General features: G+C 28.5%; 1 protein-coding gene across 1 annotated transcript in view; it reads right to left on the bottom strand.

Annotated features, from left to right (window-relative positions):
* The window catches only part of LOC107439110 (uncharacterized), a 65107-nt gene that overhangs the window by 30902 nt on the left and 13433 nt on the right, over nt 1-20772 (bottom strand). Inside the window, exons 4-8 of the mRNA XM_087149567.1 lie at nt 19899-20051; nt 18281-18486; nt 12910-13110; nt 9451-9550; nt 1503-1832 (exon numbers count right to left, since the gene is read on the bottom strand). Of these exons, the coding sequence (XP_087005693.1) occupies nt 1503-1832; nt 9451-9550; nt 12910-13110; nt 18281-18486; nt 19899-20051 (990 nt within the window). The remainder of the gene's footprint in view (nt 1-1502; nt 1833-9450; nt 9551-12909; nt 13111-18280; nt 18487-19898; nt 20052-20772) is intronic.

The following is a 20772-nucleotide window of genomic DNA, read 5'->3' as shown; positions in this document are numbered from 1 at the left end:
TGTTTCACTGATAAACAAAAGAAGTTAGGAGTAATTCATCACAATCTTTTGTTCACTTGCCAAACACTAAGGCAATGGAAATACAAAGTGTTTCATTATTTAGTTCCTAAAAATTTAATACTGCAGGAAGGAGACAATTTAATCATTCAAGAAATTGATTATAAATGTGTATGAATGACAGATGAAAAGTGTCTGACATCATTAATTGTGTAATTTATATTTTGTTTTCGAAGGGAGTTATGGATAAGTGTAATTTTTTTTAGCTTAAACTGTGTTTAAACAAATTGTAGCAGGAAAAAAAATATTTATTTTCTTGCACAAGTGCATTTTACGTGCAACTGAAAACAGAATGAGTGAAATCGGAAGGAAATGTTGTTGTTTTTCAAAAAGAAACAATAATTTAATCTTAATTATGCAATTGAAATTAATTATTATAGACAGCTTTAAATGCCCAAACAAATTAAGGTTAAAAATCAATAATTTAGTTACCTTTTACCTCAAATTATCGTAAATTTAGGTAAGTTGCCAAATTTAAATGAATACAAACATTTAATGCATTCAAGCCCCACACTAATGAATTTGGCAGATTTCAGGGAGGAAAAGGGGTATTTTGTTCATTTTTACATCAATGATCCTCAAATACCTAAAATTAAGCTATCCAACCTGTTTAAGTATGTTTTAAAAAATACTCTCTGAAACTATTCAGTAGAACCAGATTATTTATATATATATCAGGTAAGTTAATACTTGATATAGACAAATAAATGTTATGATTTTATTTTAATACGGTACTATGGTTTGTGCTGCGAATTCATTGGTTAAGACATTGAGTTATTATTGTGAAAGACTAGTGCTTTGTCTTCTGTGGTGGCTTGAAGCTTCACCAGCTTCTCTGCGAATTAATAGCAACCACTGCGCAATGCTGACCACATTACTATCATCATGCGTTTGGTCATCAAATTGCACAGCCTTAACCTCTATGATACCCTCGATCCTCAACTAAATGTTACAAGTGGACTTTAGGCTGGCTGGCAGACGGAAGAAGTGGAAAACATACAGGAAGCGTATAGGGGCATACGCTCGAGTAAGGAAGCACAGAAGTGATGCGCACGTGACAATACAAAAGTATAGGATGAGCCTCCCATTGGTCTTACGCATCCCTCTCGCTCCCTCTGGGTATATATATTACCATTAGTCCTTCTAAATTTTGTCAATTTACTCACAATAACTTTCTTACTCTCAAAATTGTTTTGATTGTCATATTGAATTGTTTGTCATATTGAATTAAAAATGAATCTTCAGTCCCTTGAGGATAGTTGTGAAATTGAAATAATATCATTAAATAATACTGGAGAAACCTATTTTTTACCAAGAAAAAGTAAACAGATTTACTTGTATGAAAAATATATAATTCATGCCAATCGCTTTGAGTATTTTGCTAAAGCTTTTAAGACTTCAGAGTTATTACTACAATATGCTAATTAGGATACTATAAAACTCACTTTTTGGTCGTCATCCGATATTGAAGAGCTGTCCGAAGATTTAAAGAATTTTTTAAAATTTCCGAAATCAAAAGATATCGGTGAAAACAAAGATTTATCTTCAATCTCATCATCTTCCCTTTCCTGGTAATTATCCATATCTTTACCACTGTAATCTACTGAAACTTTACTCAAAGATTCATCAGATGATTTGTTCAAGACATCAGTTGCTTTCTTCTTTTTTGGGAATGATTTCCTTGTTCGATAGCCTCTATAAGCAGCTTGCAATTTAGTCGCTGCTGCCTCTTTGGAATAATTTTCGTAACGATCTGGATCGAATATATTCGGATCCTGGTAAAAGGACAAACGAAGTTTGGTTTTTAATGAAAGAAATATGCATAATCTGAAATTTTTATTGATTATATGTAAACAAAATTGAAATGCTTAAGTATACAAAATATTGCTGAATATACTGCCTAAAGTTTCATCAATATTTAGTTAAACAGAAGTTTAATATTATAGCTTAGAGCTGAAATAACTAATATCCCCTTGAGATCTGGTGTGCGGAACATCATCTTCAATCCATAATATTCTAACTAATAATCATTAGAATTACAGCATTTTTGTTTTATTTGATAAGCAAGACGCGATTGCTTTATTAGGGAATATCTCGAAACTTATATATATATATATATATATATATATATATATATATATATATATATATATATATATATATATATATATATATATATATATATATATATATATATATATATATATATATATATATATATATATATATATATATATATAATAAATAAATACAAGAAAACACGAAGAAAGTTAAGAAAAACAATAAGTTTCATTTATTGCGCTTAAGCTGCAAGTAAACAGAACTCATTAGATAAGTTCAAAATGAAGAATAAAACAAATAAAAATTATCGACATATGAAAAAAGGGGGGGAAATAATGAGTAAAAAAATAACAAACAACAGCTTAAAAAAAAAAAGGATGAAATTTTATTTAAAAAAACCGGGGGAAGAAAAAAAGAAAGATCTTTTCATCAGCCCACACGATTATATCCGCAAAACAGTGCTTTCTGATATTATATCAATATAGCCAAAGCAAAATATATTAATACAATAGTGTGAGGAGCACTCAAAAAAAGTTTTTACAAAAATTACAAGAAATAAAATCGAACACAAAAAGTAAATATAAGTAAAAATAGTGTGTAAAAACAGAAAATAAAATAAAATAAAATAAAGAGAAAAAACAGCATAAAAAATGGACTATAAAGCGAGTAGCAAAATCAGATTTACTTACATGGACGGAAATTTTTTCAAGAATGATTTAAAAATGTTTTCGCAGAAAGATTGCCAGATTACAAAATATGAAAACAAAAGCGCAAATTGAGTGTAACTAGAGGGTTTTAAAGTGCCGTTCTTACTGCACTGCTGAAGTGATTTGCTATTCTGTGCATTGATTTGTTAGTTACCAAGGATGGGCCCGAAATGGATGCGCGCAAGGTAATATTATACTGGATAATTTTAAAAATTGACCATAAATAGTTTTAGAAAATAGATGTTTATTTAAGAAAATATATAAAATAGAAAAGAGAAACATAAATTGCCTGTTTTGCAAATAATTTTAGCCACGGATTTGCACAAAATGGATTAGCACATGGAAAAATTATATAAATTATCAAAGAAAAAAAATTTTTAATAGATAATTTTAACACGGATTTGCCCGAAATGGATTTGCACATGGAAAAAATAACAAAGAAAAAAATTTTAGTAGATAATTTTAGCCACGGATTTGCCCGAAATGGATTTGCACATGGAAAAATTGTACAGATTAACAAAGGAAATTATTTAGTAAAGGAATTTTTTCGTAAATAATTTTAACCACGGATTTGCCCGAAATGGATTTGCACATGGAAAAATTATACAAATTAGAAAAGAAATTATTTAGTAAATAATTTTAGCAATGGATTTATCCGAAATGGGAAAATTATATGTATCGATGTATCTGAACTTCGCGATGCTCTGTTTCTTTACTTTCATTAGTTCATTTATTATCGTCAACTCCATTTTCTCTTCTGTTTAAAATTTATTCTGTGCTAAACAAGTTGAAGTAAATCAGTAAAAAATCGTCTCTGTTAAAATACTTAGTATTTTAAAATTAAACCGTTATTTTTATTTTGTAAATTCTCGTCTGCGCGTATCTCAAATACTATACGCTTCGTATTCAGAGTTTTATACACGATTCATGAGATTAAGGATTCATTTTATAGTGAAAATAAAGGTAAATAAATTAATTACTTTTGTTTTTATTTATATGTAGTTTTTATGATTTTTATTTTATTTTATCTGATCACTGACTTTATGGTACCAAAAAACAAATCAATTGAAATCCTATCTTCAAGCGATTTTCAACCAATTCATTCCAAGAAGATGCGCGTTTTGGATTACGACGACTAGCAGAAAACTATTCATTGTATAATTTGAAAACTTCTCCATGTATATGTACTATGAAGAATTAAATATTTTTACAATTTCTTTAGGTCTTATTTAATTTAATTGAAAACATTCTCATATCTATTTCATGAATCATTGATGTATTTTCTGAGTCCGACTTTTTTTATGCGGTCCCTATCCACCTCACAAAAACAGGTTTTACTGTGTATATATATATATATATATATATATATATATATATATATATATATATATATATATATATATATATATATATATATATATATATATATATATATATATATATATATATATATATATATATATATATATATATCAGAAAGGACTAATTTAAGATTTTCAGTTTGTGTCATTACTTTAGTATCATTTTTTTTTAATTTGATGTATTTTAATTTCAATTCTTTGGAGAAAAAAGTTTGTTTCTTAATTGTTTGACACTAGTGAAGGTTTTGGAAAAATTTCATGTAGAAAAAGAAAAAAAATACCATATATTTTTTTCATCTTGTTTTCTTACAATTTTTTACGATGTCTTTATTTCCAATTAAAAGAGACATTAATACCATTTTATAATACATTAATTTGAAAACTTCCCCTAATTGATTTCGTAATTGATAAAATTTGAACTATACTTTGATTTAAAAAAAAAGGCGAGTGAAATTGTTTTACTTCCTTTATGAGTTTATTTTTTGCAATTAGTAAATGTTTAATATTCTTTTTATAAGTAAAAACAATTCAATTTTCGGACTATTTGCTTCATTAATTATAATAATGATTCCTTAATTATAAAAAGTTCAAATTTTTTCCTTGTATTCAGCATAATTTAATGCTCCAATAAAATTAATTGAAGATTAAACTTGAAACGACAACAATTCAACGTTTCAACCCAATTATCCTACAAAACTAATTTTAAGTAATGAGCTGACTGCTAAAACTGAAAAATAAATTTCGCATTGTTTTGCAATTATTATCTTTAAGCAGATTGTTACTTTAAACACAATATCTGTATAAGAAATAACGTTGGAACGTTTTCGTGTTTGAAACATGTGAACTTCATTTTAGTATTCGAACTTCATTAAGTATCCGAAATTTTAATGAGAAGCAATTCAAGAGGATATGAGAATAAAATGGTCAACATTTAGTAGATTCAAAAGCGAACTAAGTACCTTACATATTTCTCCTAATAATTTCTATATGATTCCTAATAGAGATGAAAGCTCGACACGTTTCAGATGTCCAAACCATTCTCCTCGACCAGGCGACACGAAATAAATGGAAACAGATTAGAAATGAAAACTTATGAAAAGTCTTGATTGCCAACGAGAAAATGAGATGGAAAAATTGATGGAGAAAAAAGGTGAAACTCTTGTAACCGAAAGTATTGGTAGCTTAAGGAAGCTATTTCGGGCAGAAAACTTTTCCATATGCTATTCAGGATTGTAGAAGAACTAAGATCATTTACTAGAGAATCGGAGCTGATATAAATGAAACAAAACATAAAGACATTTAGATGAGCTGAAGTGTTAGGAGTAAAGGCATTTCTGACATTACAGAAATTATTTCTTTGAAAATATACACAAACTTATTTCAATTCAAAGACCTCTTAATTACTGTACTTAATGTTAAAGATAGTAATAAGTTATATAAGGTTTTTTTTTAAAAAAAAATCAACGAATCTTCATTAGCCGTTTCTCTTAGTAACATTATTTGATGTGTGTATTTAAGGCAGGAATTTCGAACTTGTTCAAGGAACACAAGTGGTTTCACTGGTAGTGGTCACAAATAGTTCATGCCACAGCAGTCCTTTTTCTTTTAAATTTAGATGTTGTGATTGGCGGGGAGCTTCTATTAGATCATCTTTAAAAACTTTCGAACGAAACGTAAGATCAAGAGAGACATTAAGATAAGTATTAGGGCCCAATTATCTCTCAAGAACTTCTTAAATGTCATGTAACTACCTAAAAATTGCAAAATAACTACTTCTTAATGAGTTCCCTTTCAAAAGCTTCAACTATAATACCATCTTTTCCAAATCATGCATCGGAGGAAATACAATAACAATATTTTAAGTACCACATTTTATTTAACTTACAATTATGTTACATAACATAACAATGACTAATCAACATAACGAAAACATTCAACCTATTTAATTAATGTGTAGCAAACCAAGGCTCATTAATTTCAGTGTGTGCGGTTAACCATTTATTTGATACGGTATCTAGTGATTTTAAAGCATGAAACATTTAATAATTACTAGTTTAATATAAAGATAAAAAGCTATATATTTTGTAAAATTCAGTCAACGTTTTCTATACACCTCCGAACAACTCATTATAATAATTATAATTATTTAAATATTAACAACAGTTTTATAATACTTTAAAAACCAAAAATTAAAAGAAAATTCTACTTTTTGTTAAAAAGTTTTTCTTTAAAACCGTAAGGGCTGTCTACGACTTCACTGTTTTGGGTGTTCAACTTGATGTTACATTTTGCTTTGCTGTGAAAAAACTAAAGGACTTTAAAAACTCATAATTACTAAAGAGTTAAGGTAAAATATCCTCAGTGGTAGACGGATCATGAGTCCCTAGTCGTTTTCTTCTACATGTAACACGAATGCGTTAGTTCCATCAAAAAGTCCTCCACGAAGGCAAATTTCTCTCAATACTTGATCCAGGAGTTCTCTTGTCTTCTGGATTGGGCTCAAAATTACAAGACTACGGAGTTGAAAAATAGTAGTCGTAAGCCCAAAATTAGGTCGTCTGTTTAACGATGGTTATAAAATAAAATAAAAGTACTAAAGGGTGAGGAAAAGTTACCGGAATAACGATAGATTAAAAAAATTTCACAAATCATAATTTGCTTGATAACTTTTAACTTTTAAACATGCTGGAAAAATACCTACTAAAATTACAGACTCCAAATTATAGACTACGTGGCTGAAATTACTAACTTCAGAGTTGAAATTTGGCATGCTGACATTTTACTGGTCACTTTTGTTTATGAACTGAACACAGAATTTTTTTCGAAACTCCAATTTGTTCGAAAGTTAATGTGATCTTAAGCGCCTTTTATGCAATTAATTTTCTCACTTTTATTTTCTTTAGTATCTTTGTTCCACCAATTTTCTTTGCCGTTCAAAATTTATAAGACTTAGGAATTTAAATTTACGATGGTGAGTAGAAAAAAGTATAGGGAGTACGACGGTATATAAAAAATTTTCAGATTCCACAGGTTAGTTCAGAAATTGTTAATTGTTAAACATGTAGTAAAAGAAAACCATATAACTGATTGACTATCTACTGGAATACAGAGCTGAAAATTGACTAACGGATAGGACCATTTTGTTATTATAATTTTAAGGAGGGCTTTTTTTTTCTGAAATTCTCTGTTCAAAATTTATTTTAAAATTAAACCCATTTTCGTAACTTTTTCCAGTTCTTTTTTAAAATATTGTGTCTTATATTTTATAACCGTCGTTGAACAGCCAACCCAATGTTTGGGCTTACGACTACTAATGTTCAAATCCCGTAGCCTTGCAATTTTGAACCCAATCCAGAAGACAAGAGAACTCCTGAATCAAGTATTAGGAGAAATTTGCCTTCGTGGAGGATTTTGATGGAACTAACCCGCATTTGCGTTACATGGATAGGAAGACCACGAGAACCTCCCACCGTTAGCCTGATGGTGAGGGGACTCTAACCCATGATCCGTCTACCACAGAGGATATTTCTCGTCAGCACTGTGGTTGGTACAAGCCGGATGCGGAATTCGTATCAACCAACCATCGCTGGAATTCGATGACTGACTGTATATTGACTTTTCTGAGTTTGAATCCCGGACAAGGCATGGATGTTGTTTTATTCTCTGTACTATCTGCTCTTGAAAGAGAGGCCAAAAAATCTGCCCTTCAGATGCCTGTATTGACGAAATGTCCTTCCCCAGGAGGGCATGAGAACAAAACAAAAAATATTGACAATAACCTAAGCAGCAAAAGAAAGCGAACGAGTAGAGTAGAATTGAGAATAGAATTCCATGAGTAGAATTACTTCGCATTTATTTCTTCTTATTAAGTCTCACAATCTGTATTCCTTAAGTAAATTTTTTTTCAAGTACAGATAATTGTTCTTCAAATCTATTCCGTTATGATTCTCGCATGAACAAAATGTTTTTACAAAAAGCTTCTATAACTGTATTTTTTGAAACCATAATGTTCAGTGTTTTTGGAGGAAATATATACGTTTGAAAAGAATTAACCAATGATCAATGAGACTATTTAGGGGTTGGTGATTGAAGTGAGCAGGGAGCGGAGCCTTCTATCATGAGAAAAAAATAGTGCATGGAGTGCGTACCTTAAATCCGTCGCATTGTCCGTGGAATTGTTTTCACTTATTTTTTACAATTGTTATCCACTAAATTTTAAAATAAAAAATACTACCCTATTAAGGGAAGCAAGACGTTTTCGATGTCGAAAAAATGATTTTTTCAACTTTATCGACAAGCCATTTTTTCTTAATATTAAATACATTTTAAAACTTTAAATTTTACATTTATGACAACTACATATTAATATAATTCAATAACAATAAAAAGTAATTTAAAATGTTTATAAATTTAATTTTTATAAATATTTGAAAATTTAATGTAAATATAATTTTTTTTTTACCATTCATAACTTTCGGTACGCTCGTACAAAAAACAAATCATTGTAAAGTTATGAAAATTTCTATGTTTGTACACATACCTTATTTACATTTAATTAACTATATAAAGTTTATTTTTTTCATTATAATTTTGTTATACATGGGAAGTTTTTCAAAATTTGAACGAAATTTTGCATTTTTTTCAGAAATACTACATTTATTTTGCTTATATATAATATATTCTGTACATATTATGAAACAAACTATTTCACCTGATTTTTCAAACATATTTACTTGAGTGTATGCCAATTTTTTGTTGATATTTCATGTAGAAAACTTTTTGAGCGTACCGAAAGCTATGTCTGGTTAAAAAAAAATTATATATACATTAAATTTTCAAATATTTATAAAAATTAAATTTATAAACATTTTAAATTCCTTTTTATTGTTATTGAATGATATTGATATGTAGTTTTCATAAATGTAAAGTTTAAAGTTTTAAAATTTATTTAATATTAAGAAAAAATGGCTTGTTGATATGGTTGAAAAAATCATTTTTTCGACATCGAAAACGTCTTGCTTCCCTTAAATTATATGTGTATCAAAACAAACTAAAAAAATATTTATAGAAAAACAATACTTTTATGACTTTTATTATTTTTATGCTAGTGAGAACCAAAACAACATGGAAATGAATGAGGGAAAACTGAATCCTACCACGTGATTTCCCGGCCAATAAAAATGTAGCGTTAAACGTTTAACGCAACATTGTTGGAAGACGCATAAGAAGTATAACTTCAAAAAATACTATACAAGGAAACTTACCCACAAAATTATCGGTGCTCTTGGCAGTAAATAAGTCCTTGGTACGCAAGAGTATGCCTGAAATAATCTCTCAGCATTCACGGTTTTTGCCGCCGCATAGCTGTAAACACAAAAAAAAACTTTATGATGATTTTCATACTTATGGCGATTAAATTACATTTTACTCTGATGGTATGTAAAAGTAATTTTCTAAAAAAAATATTTTAATTTCAAATCGAGAAGGAGTGTTGCGACAAATAAATAAATTTAAGATATCATTTCGATAATAAAACCATTTTTATGCTGCAACGATATCAGATGCTAAAAATTTTCAAGTTTAAAAATTTTGTTTCTTTCTCTATTCCTTTCTCTTCTTACAATTTGGAGCAAATCATGATTTAGTTTGATAATTATTGAAAAAAATTTTGAATTGCAAAGCTGCCAACTTAAAAAAAGGGAGGCTTATCTCTACATTATTTTTTGCAATTTATGTACGAAATTTATAGGCAAGATTAAAGAAGGCTATTATTGATCCATTTACTCCTTCATATATTGTACATAATCAATTGCAAAAATAACGAGGGCTATTATCTAACTCTTAGCTCTTCATGTATTATATATAATATATAAGCAAGAATAACGAGGGCTATTATTTCGTCTTTAACCCTTTATGCATTGTATATGATACATAAGCAAGAATAACGTGGGCTATTATTTAGCCTTTAACTCTTAATGTAGATATTCTATAGGCATTATTAAGGAAAGCTACTCTAAAGAAAGATATTGTATCCCATATCTCTATATTTTAAGTATCTACAAACAAAAATCTATTGAGCATCAATAGACAAAAGCAAAATGAAGTCTATTAGTTTTCTAGCAATGCGAAGAGTTTTGAAACTTAACAATTTTATGTTAATATGAAGTAAAAAAAGGATTTTCCTACTCTCTGCAGTGAACTCCTGCGTCCAGGAAGTAACATTGTTAGATTTATAAATTAGAAAATTGTAATTATTTTTTAAAGTGGCATTATTTGCTATTTATAGACTGGAGGCACTCTGTTATTTACATATAGGTTTTCTCCTTAACATGAAACTTAAAAATTACAACAAAAGAAGATTTTTACACCGACACATCTTTAATAAATCATAATAGTCTTATATAATTTATGTTCAGTTAACTATCATGATACCTAATTGAATGATTATGCACTTTTAAATTTTAACTTAACTGGTTGAAAAATAACCACAAGAATGGGAAAAGATGCTTTCGAAAAGCTTTTTATTCACTGGAATATGATTTATAAAGAAATTGCTGTAAAGGAAAAAAAATTAATTCATGTACAAAGAATTACTCGAAGAGATGCTCTAAGAAATTGTTTGCTTCTTTTCGAAAATCTACGTCATTCCCTATGCCTCAGGTGTGAAGTCTATATTGAAGCCGGCAGAAGATCTTTTGAGTAATTTTTTTAAGCATCTCTTTGTGCATGAATTATATCTTTTTCTTTTGAGCAATTTCGTCTCACATCAATCAAATTCCCGAAAGTAAAAAGTTTTCTGAAGCATCTTTTCCTATATATATATATATATATATATATATATATATATATATATATATATATATATATATATATATATATATATATATATATATATATATATATATATATATATATATATATATATATATATATATATATATGGGTGATTCTCACGAAACATGAAATTCACTGTCCCTTGCTCCAAAATCTAATACTATAATACTAAAAGAACGTCTTTTTAAAAAAAAATAATAACAAATAGTATTGCTGTTAGTATTTTAAAATTACTTTGCACTAGCATTGACTATTTTGTATACTTAAAAAAGTTTATTGAATATCAAAATGTCATTTTCCTGGCATGTCCCAAATAATATTTTCAATAATAACTAGCTTCAAAACTTCCCATACATTTTTCAAAATCTAATTTTTATCTTATCCTATGTAAGCATTTCTGGAATATTCGCAGAGGGTATTGTTTACTAAAACTTCGTTTAAAATAATTTTTTCTGTCAATAATTTGTTTGTCCCATGAAAATCTGTCATTTTCCTGGCTACTTTCATTTAGTGATTTATAACCAAAATAGATAGCGCCAGGAATCAATATCTTATGTTAATAGATTGATAAGATACCCTCCTATCTGAACATGTCTTGTTGCATGAATAAAGAACCAATTTTCTGGCTCAAAATCTATTTCAAAAAATTTTTCAAGGAGAGTAGGTTTTTATGCTGTCATTTTCCTGGCTTCTTGAAATCATTAATTACAGAAACTACATAGATTTATCTGAGTTATTTTAAGAAATACTGTTGTTTTCTGCAGAATATAAACGTCTTCGGCCAAAATATTAAATTAAAGTAAAGTTATATGCTATAAAATAGCGAATTTGTCATTATCCTGGCTGTCATTTTCCTGGCTTATGAACGCCAGGACATTGAAGTGTTACCAGAAATTCTTTTTAACTGCTAATACTGTAAAGAGGGAAAGCAAATATTAACCTAATAGTACACAGTTTATGTATGATTGTAATATGCTTGGATGTAATCAAAGTTGTTAATTCATTTAATGATTGATTCTTATACAAAATTTTATTCTGTACATATCAGCAACAAAACATTTTTTGTTTCTTTCTACAGTGGATTAAAAAAATTAATTTAAGCAATTTATGGACCATCTAACATAAAGGCTTAAGTTGAGTTACTTACTATTAACTTAAAATGACTGTTTTTTAAACTTCTAAGGTAATATGTCATTTTCCTGGCATTCAAGATTTGGTGAATTTCTATTTTATTTTTTTTCTTGAGCAAATGTCAATAAACTACACTGCTGTCTATAAAATATTAATAAGTGTAGCTAAAGAAGTATACAAAACATTTTTTGATTATTTTGAAGACTTCAAATTTGAAGAAATTTTTTGGTCCGAATTGTCATGTTTCGTGAGAATCACCCATATATATATATATATATATATACAGTGTAACCTGTAAAAGTGACCACCTGGGTAAAGTGAGAATCTGAGTAAGGTGACCATTTGATTTGGTCCCGAGGGTGGTCAATTTAGACGGGTTCCACTGTATATATATATATATATATATATATATATATATATATATATATATATATATATATATATATATATATATACAGTGTAACCTGTAAAAGTGACCACCTGGGTAAAGTGAGAATCTGAGTAAGGTGACCATTTGATTTGGTCCCGAGGGTGGTCAATTTAGACGGGTTCCACTGTATATATATATATATATATATATATATATATATATATATATATATATATATATATATATATATATATATATATATATATATATATATATACAAATTTGTAGATTAAACATATAGAAAAATATTAAAATGTATAAGATATAAAAATTTGGGTCCCTGATGCCCCTCAGATGAACGAAATAAATTAGCTTTCAATATTTTCACCATGTTCCTCTCAGAAGCCAGAACTTGATTTGTGGTTGTTCCATTATTCCAGGTAACAGGGGTGGATGGTAACAAGCTAGGATTTCTTCCAATGTCATCGTAGAAAATCGGACACAGCCAAGGACGTCACATGCAAATTCTTCTCTTTCTAAAAACTCCACGCTTATCCATTTTAGGGCAGCCAAAAACACAATCACTTCGCTATTAAAAAAAAAAAACATTTTTATATTCATATGGCCCATTATTCAATATCATTTTACCGAACCTAATGCGGTTTAGATAATTTTTCATTAACTGCTGTCTTTATCTTGCACAGGGTGTTTCGTAGTAACCTTCTTGAATATATACTGTCGGTGGGATTTTAAATGTGGGCATAGTTTGAAATGCGTGTTTACAAAATGGATACAGCAAAAAATGCCCTTTTAAGTTTTCATCTCACCCAAATTTAGCAACTAAGAGAAAATTCTGTGTACTAACTGTGTAATAATTCTGTGTCTAAACTGTACTAAGTGATTGGTGAAAACGGACTATTTCAGATTACGAACTAATTTATTTGGATTCATTAGTTTATTCATTGAAAAAACAATACTCATTAAAAAAGTTTAAAAAACGGAATGTTATGTCCATTACCTCAATAGTTGTGTCCATTTTCCTAAACACGCATTTTTTAGCTGTGTCCATTTTCATAAACACGCATTTTTTAGCTGTGTCCATTTTCAAAAACATGCTTTTCAAATTGTGTCCAGATTTAAAATCTCACCAACGACAAGTTACCGCTAGAGCTTGAAAACCGTTAAGATGCACATTACCAACCAAATCCGCAGATTAACTGATACGCTCCGTTTAAGTGATGTGCTCTTAGATAATGTGCATATAAACGGCTTCCGTATCGTTGAAGTTTAAAAGATTGATGCATTTAATTTCCATTAATTTAATTCTCATAGTACTCATTTAATTGTAATAATATTTTTAATTTTCTGATTCTGTGTATTATAGTTATTTAATAGTTTGATGATTGATTCTATCCACTAATTTCTTGATTGTATTAACTTGATTCTTCAGATATCGAAAATTCAATATATAACATTCTTTTCATTGAACAGAAACTTCACTGCTGTTCCAGTTATAAGTTCTTTTTTTTCACTTTTGAAGTAGTAAGTAAAAGTTGAAGTAGTAAGTAAAAGTTGAAGTAGTAAGTAAAAGTTGAAGTAGTAAGTAAAAGTTGAAGTAGTAAGTATAAGTAAGTTGTATCAGTAAGTTGTATAAGTAAAAGTATGAAGTATACGTAAGTTGAAGTAGTCTTTTTTTCACTAGTAAGTAATGAGCAAATTTTCTGAGTAATGTACAGGTCTCAAGGCATAGAGCGTACGCCTTTGAATGAGGTGAACCGGATTCGAATCCCAGTGATAGCTGGTAGATACGAATTCCGCACCTGGCTCGCACCAACCACATTGCTGACATTAAATATCCTCAGTGATAGATAGATCATGGGTTAGAATCAAGTTGCCGTCAGGCTAACCATGGAGGTTTCTCGTGGTTTTCCTTTCCATGTAACTTAAATGCGGGTTAGTTCCATCAAAACGTCCATCACGAAGGCAAATTTCTCTCAATATTTAACCAGGAGTTTCCTCGTCTTCCTTATTTTGTTCAAAATTACACGGTCATTAGTAGTCGTAAACCCGAAAATTGGGTCTGCAGTTCAACGACGGTTAAAAAGCATAAAAATCTGTAAATTAACTGCTTTCTATACTTTAGCTGTAAGATAAACAGGATTTTTCGAAAAAAGGACCAAATTTAATTTATTTGTATTTAATGAAGTATAAACTGAAAGTTTAAATTAAGCGAAGTTTAGGAAAAACTAAAGAGTATGAATAGTACTACAAAAAAAGTTAGGGCATAATTTATGAAACTGAAATTTCCCAGCGGTTTTTCATGCAGCTATTTACGCAACCACCACCCTCGGAGCCATTAGCCCGTTAACTCTTTAACGCAGATAGAACACCGGTGCTTCTTTTAAATAAGTACATTTCTCTGACGCTCTAATTACAAGCAAAAATATATTTTGGTATTTTTTAATTATAAAAAAAACAGTCTAATGGTAACTAAAAAAATCTGTCAGAAACTATCGGAAATATATTTGTACTAAAATATAAAAAAGCTGTTCGAAAGCTTTTTTTTTATTCATAATCAAAAATTTATTAAGAATTGATTATTTTAAATTAAAGAAATTTCAATGGGAAATAACTGCTTCTCTTAGATCTAAATAACTGCAAATAAATTCAAATTTGAAAAATTATTATTTGGAACTGAGCCTTGGATGAAACATTTTAGCTTGAACGCAGAAAAGACACTGGAGTTTCTTGCTGTATTTCATTACCATAAATTATTAAAAAGCTAAATATAACATTTTTCACTTATTTTAACCTAAGTTTTAAGGAAAAATATGTTTCATAAAACTTCTGCGTCAAAAGGTTAACGCAATTAGCATTGCCCTAGCGAAGATAAGCAAAACAAAAAAGAAACTTCCTCGTCTTTTCAGTACTGCTAACTTGTTTGCATCCAACTCTTATTTCGTGAAATACAAATTAATTAAATTTTGTTCCTCATTCTGAATAATCTAGTATTTTCAGTGTCCTTATTTAAAATGAAAGCCAAAAAAAGTACAACAATACTTATAAAAAATTCTGGATCAAATTAAGATAAGAAGAACTGGCACCCTGAGTGTCTGTATTTTTTATATACCATAAAATCCTTGAATCACTGAAAAAAAGGGCAAGAAAAGCTTTCTGATATAGTAGATGAATCATCATTCACTAATTAAATGCAAAAAGCGTTCTTAAATCGAAAATAAATTCAAATTCTCAAGGTTTATTTTAGATTTTATGACCATCAGCTGTAAAACAAGGTTTATTTTCGCAGACTTGTTTATACTTTCTTTAAGGGGTCACAGTACCTTTGCAACAATTTTTTTAAATAAAGGTATAATCATTCATTTTATGGATGCTTTACATGCTCATTTAACTTATAATCAATAATTTATCTTCAAAAAATAATTAAACTGTTTATATTTTTAAAAAAGTTGAAAAAATTCAAAAACTTTAAATCCCTAAGACTTTTTTATTTTAACATATTTTCAAAAAAAAATTTTTTTTTCTTAGTGCTTACAGTATTCATCTTAAAAATTTTGCGCATTTATTTATTGACAATATCAATAAGAATATTTTTTATAGATTACTTTGTAAAAAAGTAGAAAAAAAGGGTAAAAATTCCTGTTAGGTATATATAACATGCTGTAAAAATTGTAATACCTCATGAAAGACTTATTCCATGCACAATTTAAATAAGTGTATTATACTTAAAATAAAAATGTTTACTTCAAAGCTTTATCTTAAATAGAAAAAATTCCTTAGGGATTTAATTAAGATTAAAACACGAAATTATCATCTATGAGAAAAAGCACTTTAAATTCTGACTGTTGAGCAAGTTTCTGCATTCGGACAATCTAAAATCATTCATAACTTTTTTAAAAATGTAGGTAGAGAGATGATTTTTTTTTCAGTGCATTTGAAATAGTTTGAAGTTAAAAAAAATTTTAACAAATTTGGTATTTTTGTAATTTTTTGGATACTGTCGCATTTGAGAACCTGGAAAAAGCCAGGGAGAAAGAATGGCAAAAATAAAGCCAAACAAAAATTATATTTTTAGAGATTTTTTTTGTATTTTTTTATTTAATTTTTAAAGAAACAAGCTTGGCATGCTAGTATTTCTACTGAGTTCAAAAAAGGATTAATTAGTCAACATTTCTATGCTAAACAAATGAAAATAAAAATACACCATTTGCCATAAGGTTACCCTGCTATCTGGCCTACAGTCTAAACTGCTTAATCCTAGCTGAGTTCAATACCAAATAAACCTAACACGATGTGATTGATACAGAATTCCACGTTACAAACCAGTGTCATTCATTGTTTGTTCGTCACGTCACGGTGACAATCGAGATTCACTTCCAATATATTCCCTTGCGCTGATATTATGTCATTTATTGCAAGACAAGTGCTTTGTAGAACTTAAATTTGCATTCATATTGCTGCAAATGGAAGGTTGAAGCATTGTTGAATTTGAAGCAAATTTATATATTTATTATCTATCCAATTTTAACCTATTTGTACCTAGTTTCCCCTAAAAAGGCGTTTTTTTTAATAATGAAAATTTGTGTAACAAGTATTTTATAAGCATTAAATTTGCAAGCTCTGATTTATCATACCATATTAATAATAATAATAACATTTACATATCGGTCAGAAATCAAAACACAATGCCATTTCAAAGCTATAGCTGTATGCAACAGAATGAAATATTCATTTAATTTGACATATAGGTACTATTACTTGTTTTAAAAATTACCTATTTTACTTCGTTGTAAAATGTTTTATTAGTTTTATTTATTAACAGTTCTCATACCTGTATTAAATCTCCACAGTTATAGTTATCGGTAAATTTGCGAATCGATATTAAACAAATCTTTGCACTGGAGAGAGTTTAGTGAAAGCGTGAATCATTGAATTTGCACGTAAGTGGATCAGCGAATCTGTCTATCATCAAATCAGTGACGGGAAAAATCAGTATATAAGAAATAAAAAATATATAACCAATAATTTCCAATACGTTTTTCGGCGACCACAATTTTTTAAATTTTAGTTTTTACAACTAAGTTGTCGGTCGAGTTGACTGTTAGTATCAAACTCTCCCTTTCGTCATCGAAGACCTCAATGTGAAACTCACCAAGAGATATTTGAAAGGCGTGTCGCTCTGAGTGCAATGCTGAGAAGACACGTCATCAGTGTTGAACATAATAGATCTGTTGCCTTCGAGCTAACTGTGGGAGGTTTTAGTGAATCTCTTCTCTAACAGGCAAAACGTAAATCGTTTCGTTTATGTTTTAATAAGTTTTAATCTGTTTGATTTTATCCTACGAAATGCTTTTTTATGTATGTTTTTAGAATTTTTTTGTTTTAGTACAAAATTAACCATTTTACGACATTTTAAAAACGCTTTTGATGCTTCAGTAATGAAAAGAAACCCTGTCAATAAGTGTGACAATAAATCTACATATTTGATGACATAAATATATGATGACATAAGATCTGAAAATTATTATATATTGCAGTTAATTCTCTGTAAAATTCGCAGTCCTTTTGAAGACTCAAAAGGACAAAACCGAATGCATTCCTAGAGAATATTTTTTCTTAATTCTGCAATGAGCTTCTAAATTTAATAAAAAAATCGTAAATCTGTCAATATTTGATAATTTTTAATGACTTAAAGTAAATAATGATTTATTATTTAAGTAAACAGTCTAAATTATGATTACCTTCTTGTTGCTAGAACGTCGGAGCTGAGATACTTTTTGACTTGCGTAATGTCTAACTGTAAAAATTCTGGCGTTCCTACTATTTGCTCGAATCTTATACACATAGCTTCTAAAGCTTTGTCCTCAGTGTCCTTTAAGTCTAATTTTTGGGAAATGGTGTAAACATACACACAGTGAACTTCGGGAAAACAGTTCCCTTTTAATATCTAAAATAAATATTCCCTATTAATAATTAAAAGAATACTTAAGACAAGTATAGGGATAGTGTAGATATTTATAATAAATTTGCCAAAGCAGTTAATTAAGCATCATTTTATACATATCTGGTATTTTTTTTTTTTAATTTGAAATTTTATTTTGATTGTAAGTGATATTTAAGTTAAATCATACGTATATTTTAATAACATTTTTCATTTTAAAGAAGTTTTTTTAAATATTACTCTGAAAAAAGTACGGTAAAAACTACCAGAATATGGTTAAATTCACCATGCTTCTGATTCTTGAAAGACACCAAAAAGCTCAGTAATTTTTTTCCGATCCACTTTGGTAATGGTTTTGGAAAAACTATCAACAAATGCTGTTTTATAATATGGGGAAAACTTGGTAAATGTGCTAAAATTTGTTAATTTTATCATGATACCTTCGCATGGCATTGAACCCATCCATTCGGTTAAATTTACTTTCAATTTGTATTTTTTTTTTCTAAATTTATGATAATAAGAACTAAAATTTTGAAAACAGAACTTTAGGTAAGCCATTACTAATGATCGGAAAAATTACCAAAGAAATGATTTAAATACCGTATATTTTGCATTTATAAAACAGAATTATGCTTTTTTTTTACCAGAAATTTCAATACTGTACTGTAGGGTAAGATTTTTCTTTTCTCCGCGTACAGTCAGTACATTTGATCCGGGTACATTTGATCGCTTAAGACAATCATGAATTAATTAAAAAAATTCATAAGTAAATGAGACTTTTATAATATGTAATACATATTGTCTACTATCAATTAGAATAATAATTTAAAGCAATCTAAAAGAGCGATGAAAAAACAAATTCAGGACTAGCCCCCCCCCCTCCAATAAAGAATGCTTTTCCCTATGTTTGAAAGCAATTGAGAAATACATGTAGTTAATGGAAAGAGTACAGAATATAGCAGCATATTTTTTTTTCTAATTTTCAGAAAAACATATTGACGTGTTTCTAAATAATCATAAGCAATTGAATAATCCCCTTGAGTTCTGCGTATTTATTGCGTACATTATTCTAATGTATCAAGCATAATTTTTCATATAAATAATCGCTTTCAAACATAATTAATATTTTTTTATAAATAATCGTATTTGTAACATCCACCAAAATGAAATGTCAATGCTGAGGAAATAAACTGTTAAAATTTCCAGTTAGTTTCAGAAACAATAAAATAGCTTTTGTAATATAAAATTAAAATTAAAAAATATTCTACAGAAGGATTACTACATAACTAGATGTAAGTTTTTAAACATACGATGCAGATCTATGTCACTACATGCATACATCGTTATGCAAGGATTTAAGAGCCGAAAAACAAAACCATTAAAAAATGAATTGTGTGATTTTAAACAAAATCTTAGACCTCTGCACAGGCTTCTACGGCGTCATACATTCCTAATTTTTGAGCAGCAATGTAGACGTCCCCCAAGTTCTGCACATTTACGTGTAATTCCGCTTTGTACATGAAATTCAACAAAATTTCAAATGCTTCATTTGTCACAGAATCCAATCTTACCTGCAAATAATCCTATGTTATAGAAAAACTAGTGTAATTTGAAGTATAAACAAAACAGTGTACACGTTTCTGTAACAAACTTTAAAACATTATATCATGGATAAATAAAACAATATTATTTATAATGACTTGCTAATTTTTTAAGAATATTGCCTTCTTATACTAATTTAGGGGAACATTTATACTTATTGTTTCTGTCCATTAAAATTTTATGAATTGTTAGTTTAATCATTCAAATAAATTTTTCATTTAAAATAATTTTTAAAATTCCTTTAACCAACGAACTTTTCAACAATTAGAAAACAGATAATCTAAAGCAGCAAGAATCTTAAAATGCAAAATTCTGAAAAATTTCAGCTTTTTATATCTCATATTGAGAAACATTTCTCCACAACGAAACTGGGGAGCTAGAAAATTTTAAACCTCATTAATGAAGCCGAGTTTGGAATTAGCAGAATTAGACTGAAAATATTTTGATCATGTGCGTATTTTACTGGAATTAATTGCAGCTTATTCAAAAGTTTAGAGCGAGTTTATCATATTTCTCATATTCTACAAAAAATGCACTAAAATTCAGGAAATAAAATTTAATTCATTAAAATTATAAATATAATAAAAATATTCTATAGTTGAACACATTTTGTAAAATTTTCAACTAAATCGGATAAATTGGAAGAACTATCGCGATTGCAATTAATAAAACGTTGTGTAGAGAAAACGC

This window comes from Parasteatoda tepidariorum, chromosome 8 (assembly GCF_982258835.1).
Source record: "Parasteatoda tepidariorum strain Cologne lab strain chromosome 8, Ptep-v5.0, whole genome shotgun sequence".
NCBI classification, from domain to species: domain Eukaryota; kingdom Metazoa; phylum Arthropoda; class Arachnida; order Araneae; family Theridiidae; genus Parasteatoda; species Parasteatoda tepidariorum.
This window is presented reverse-complemented; position numbering and strand designations above follow the sequence as displayed.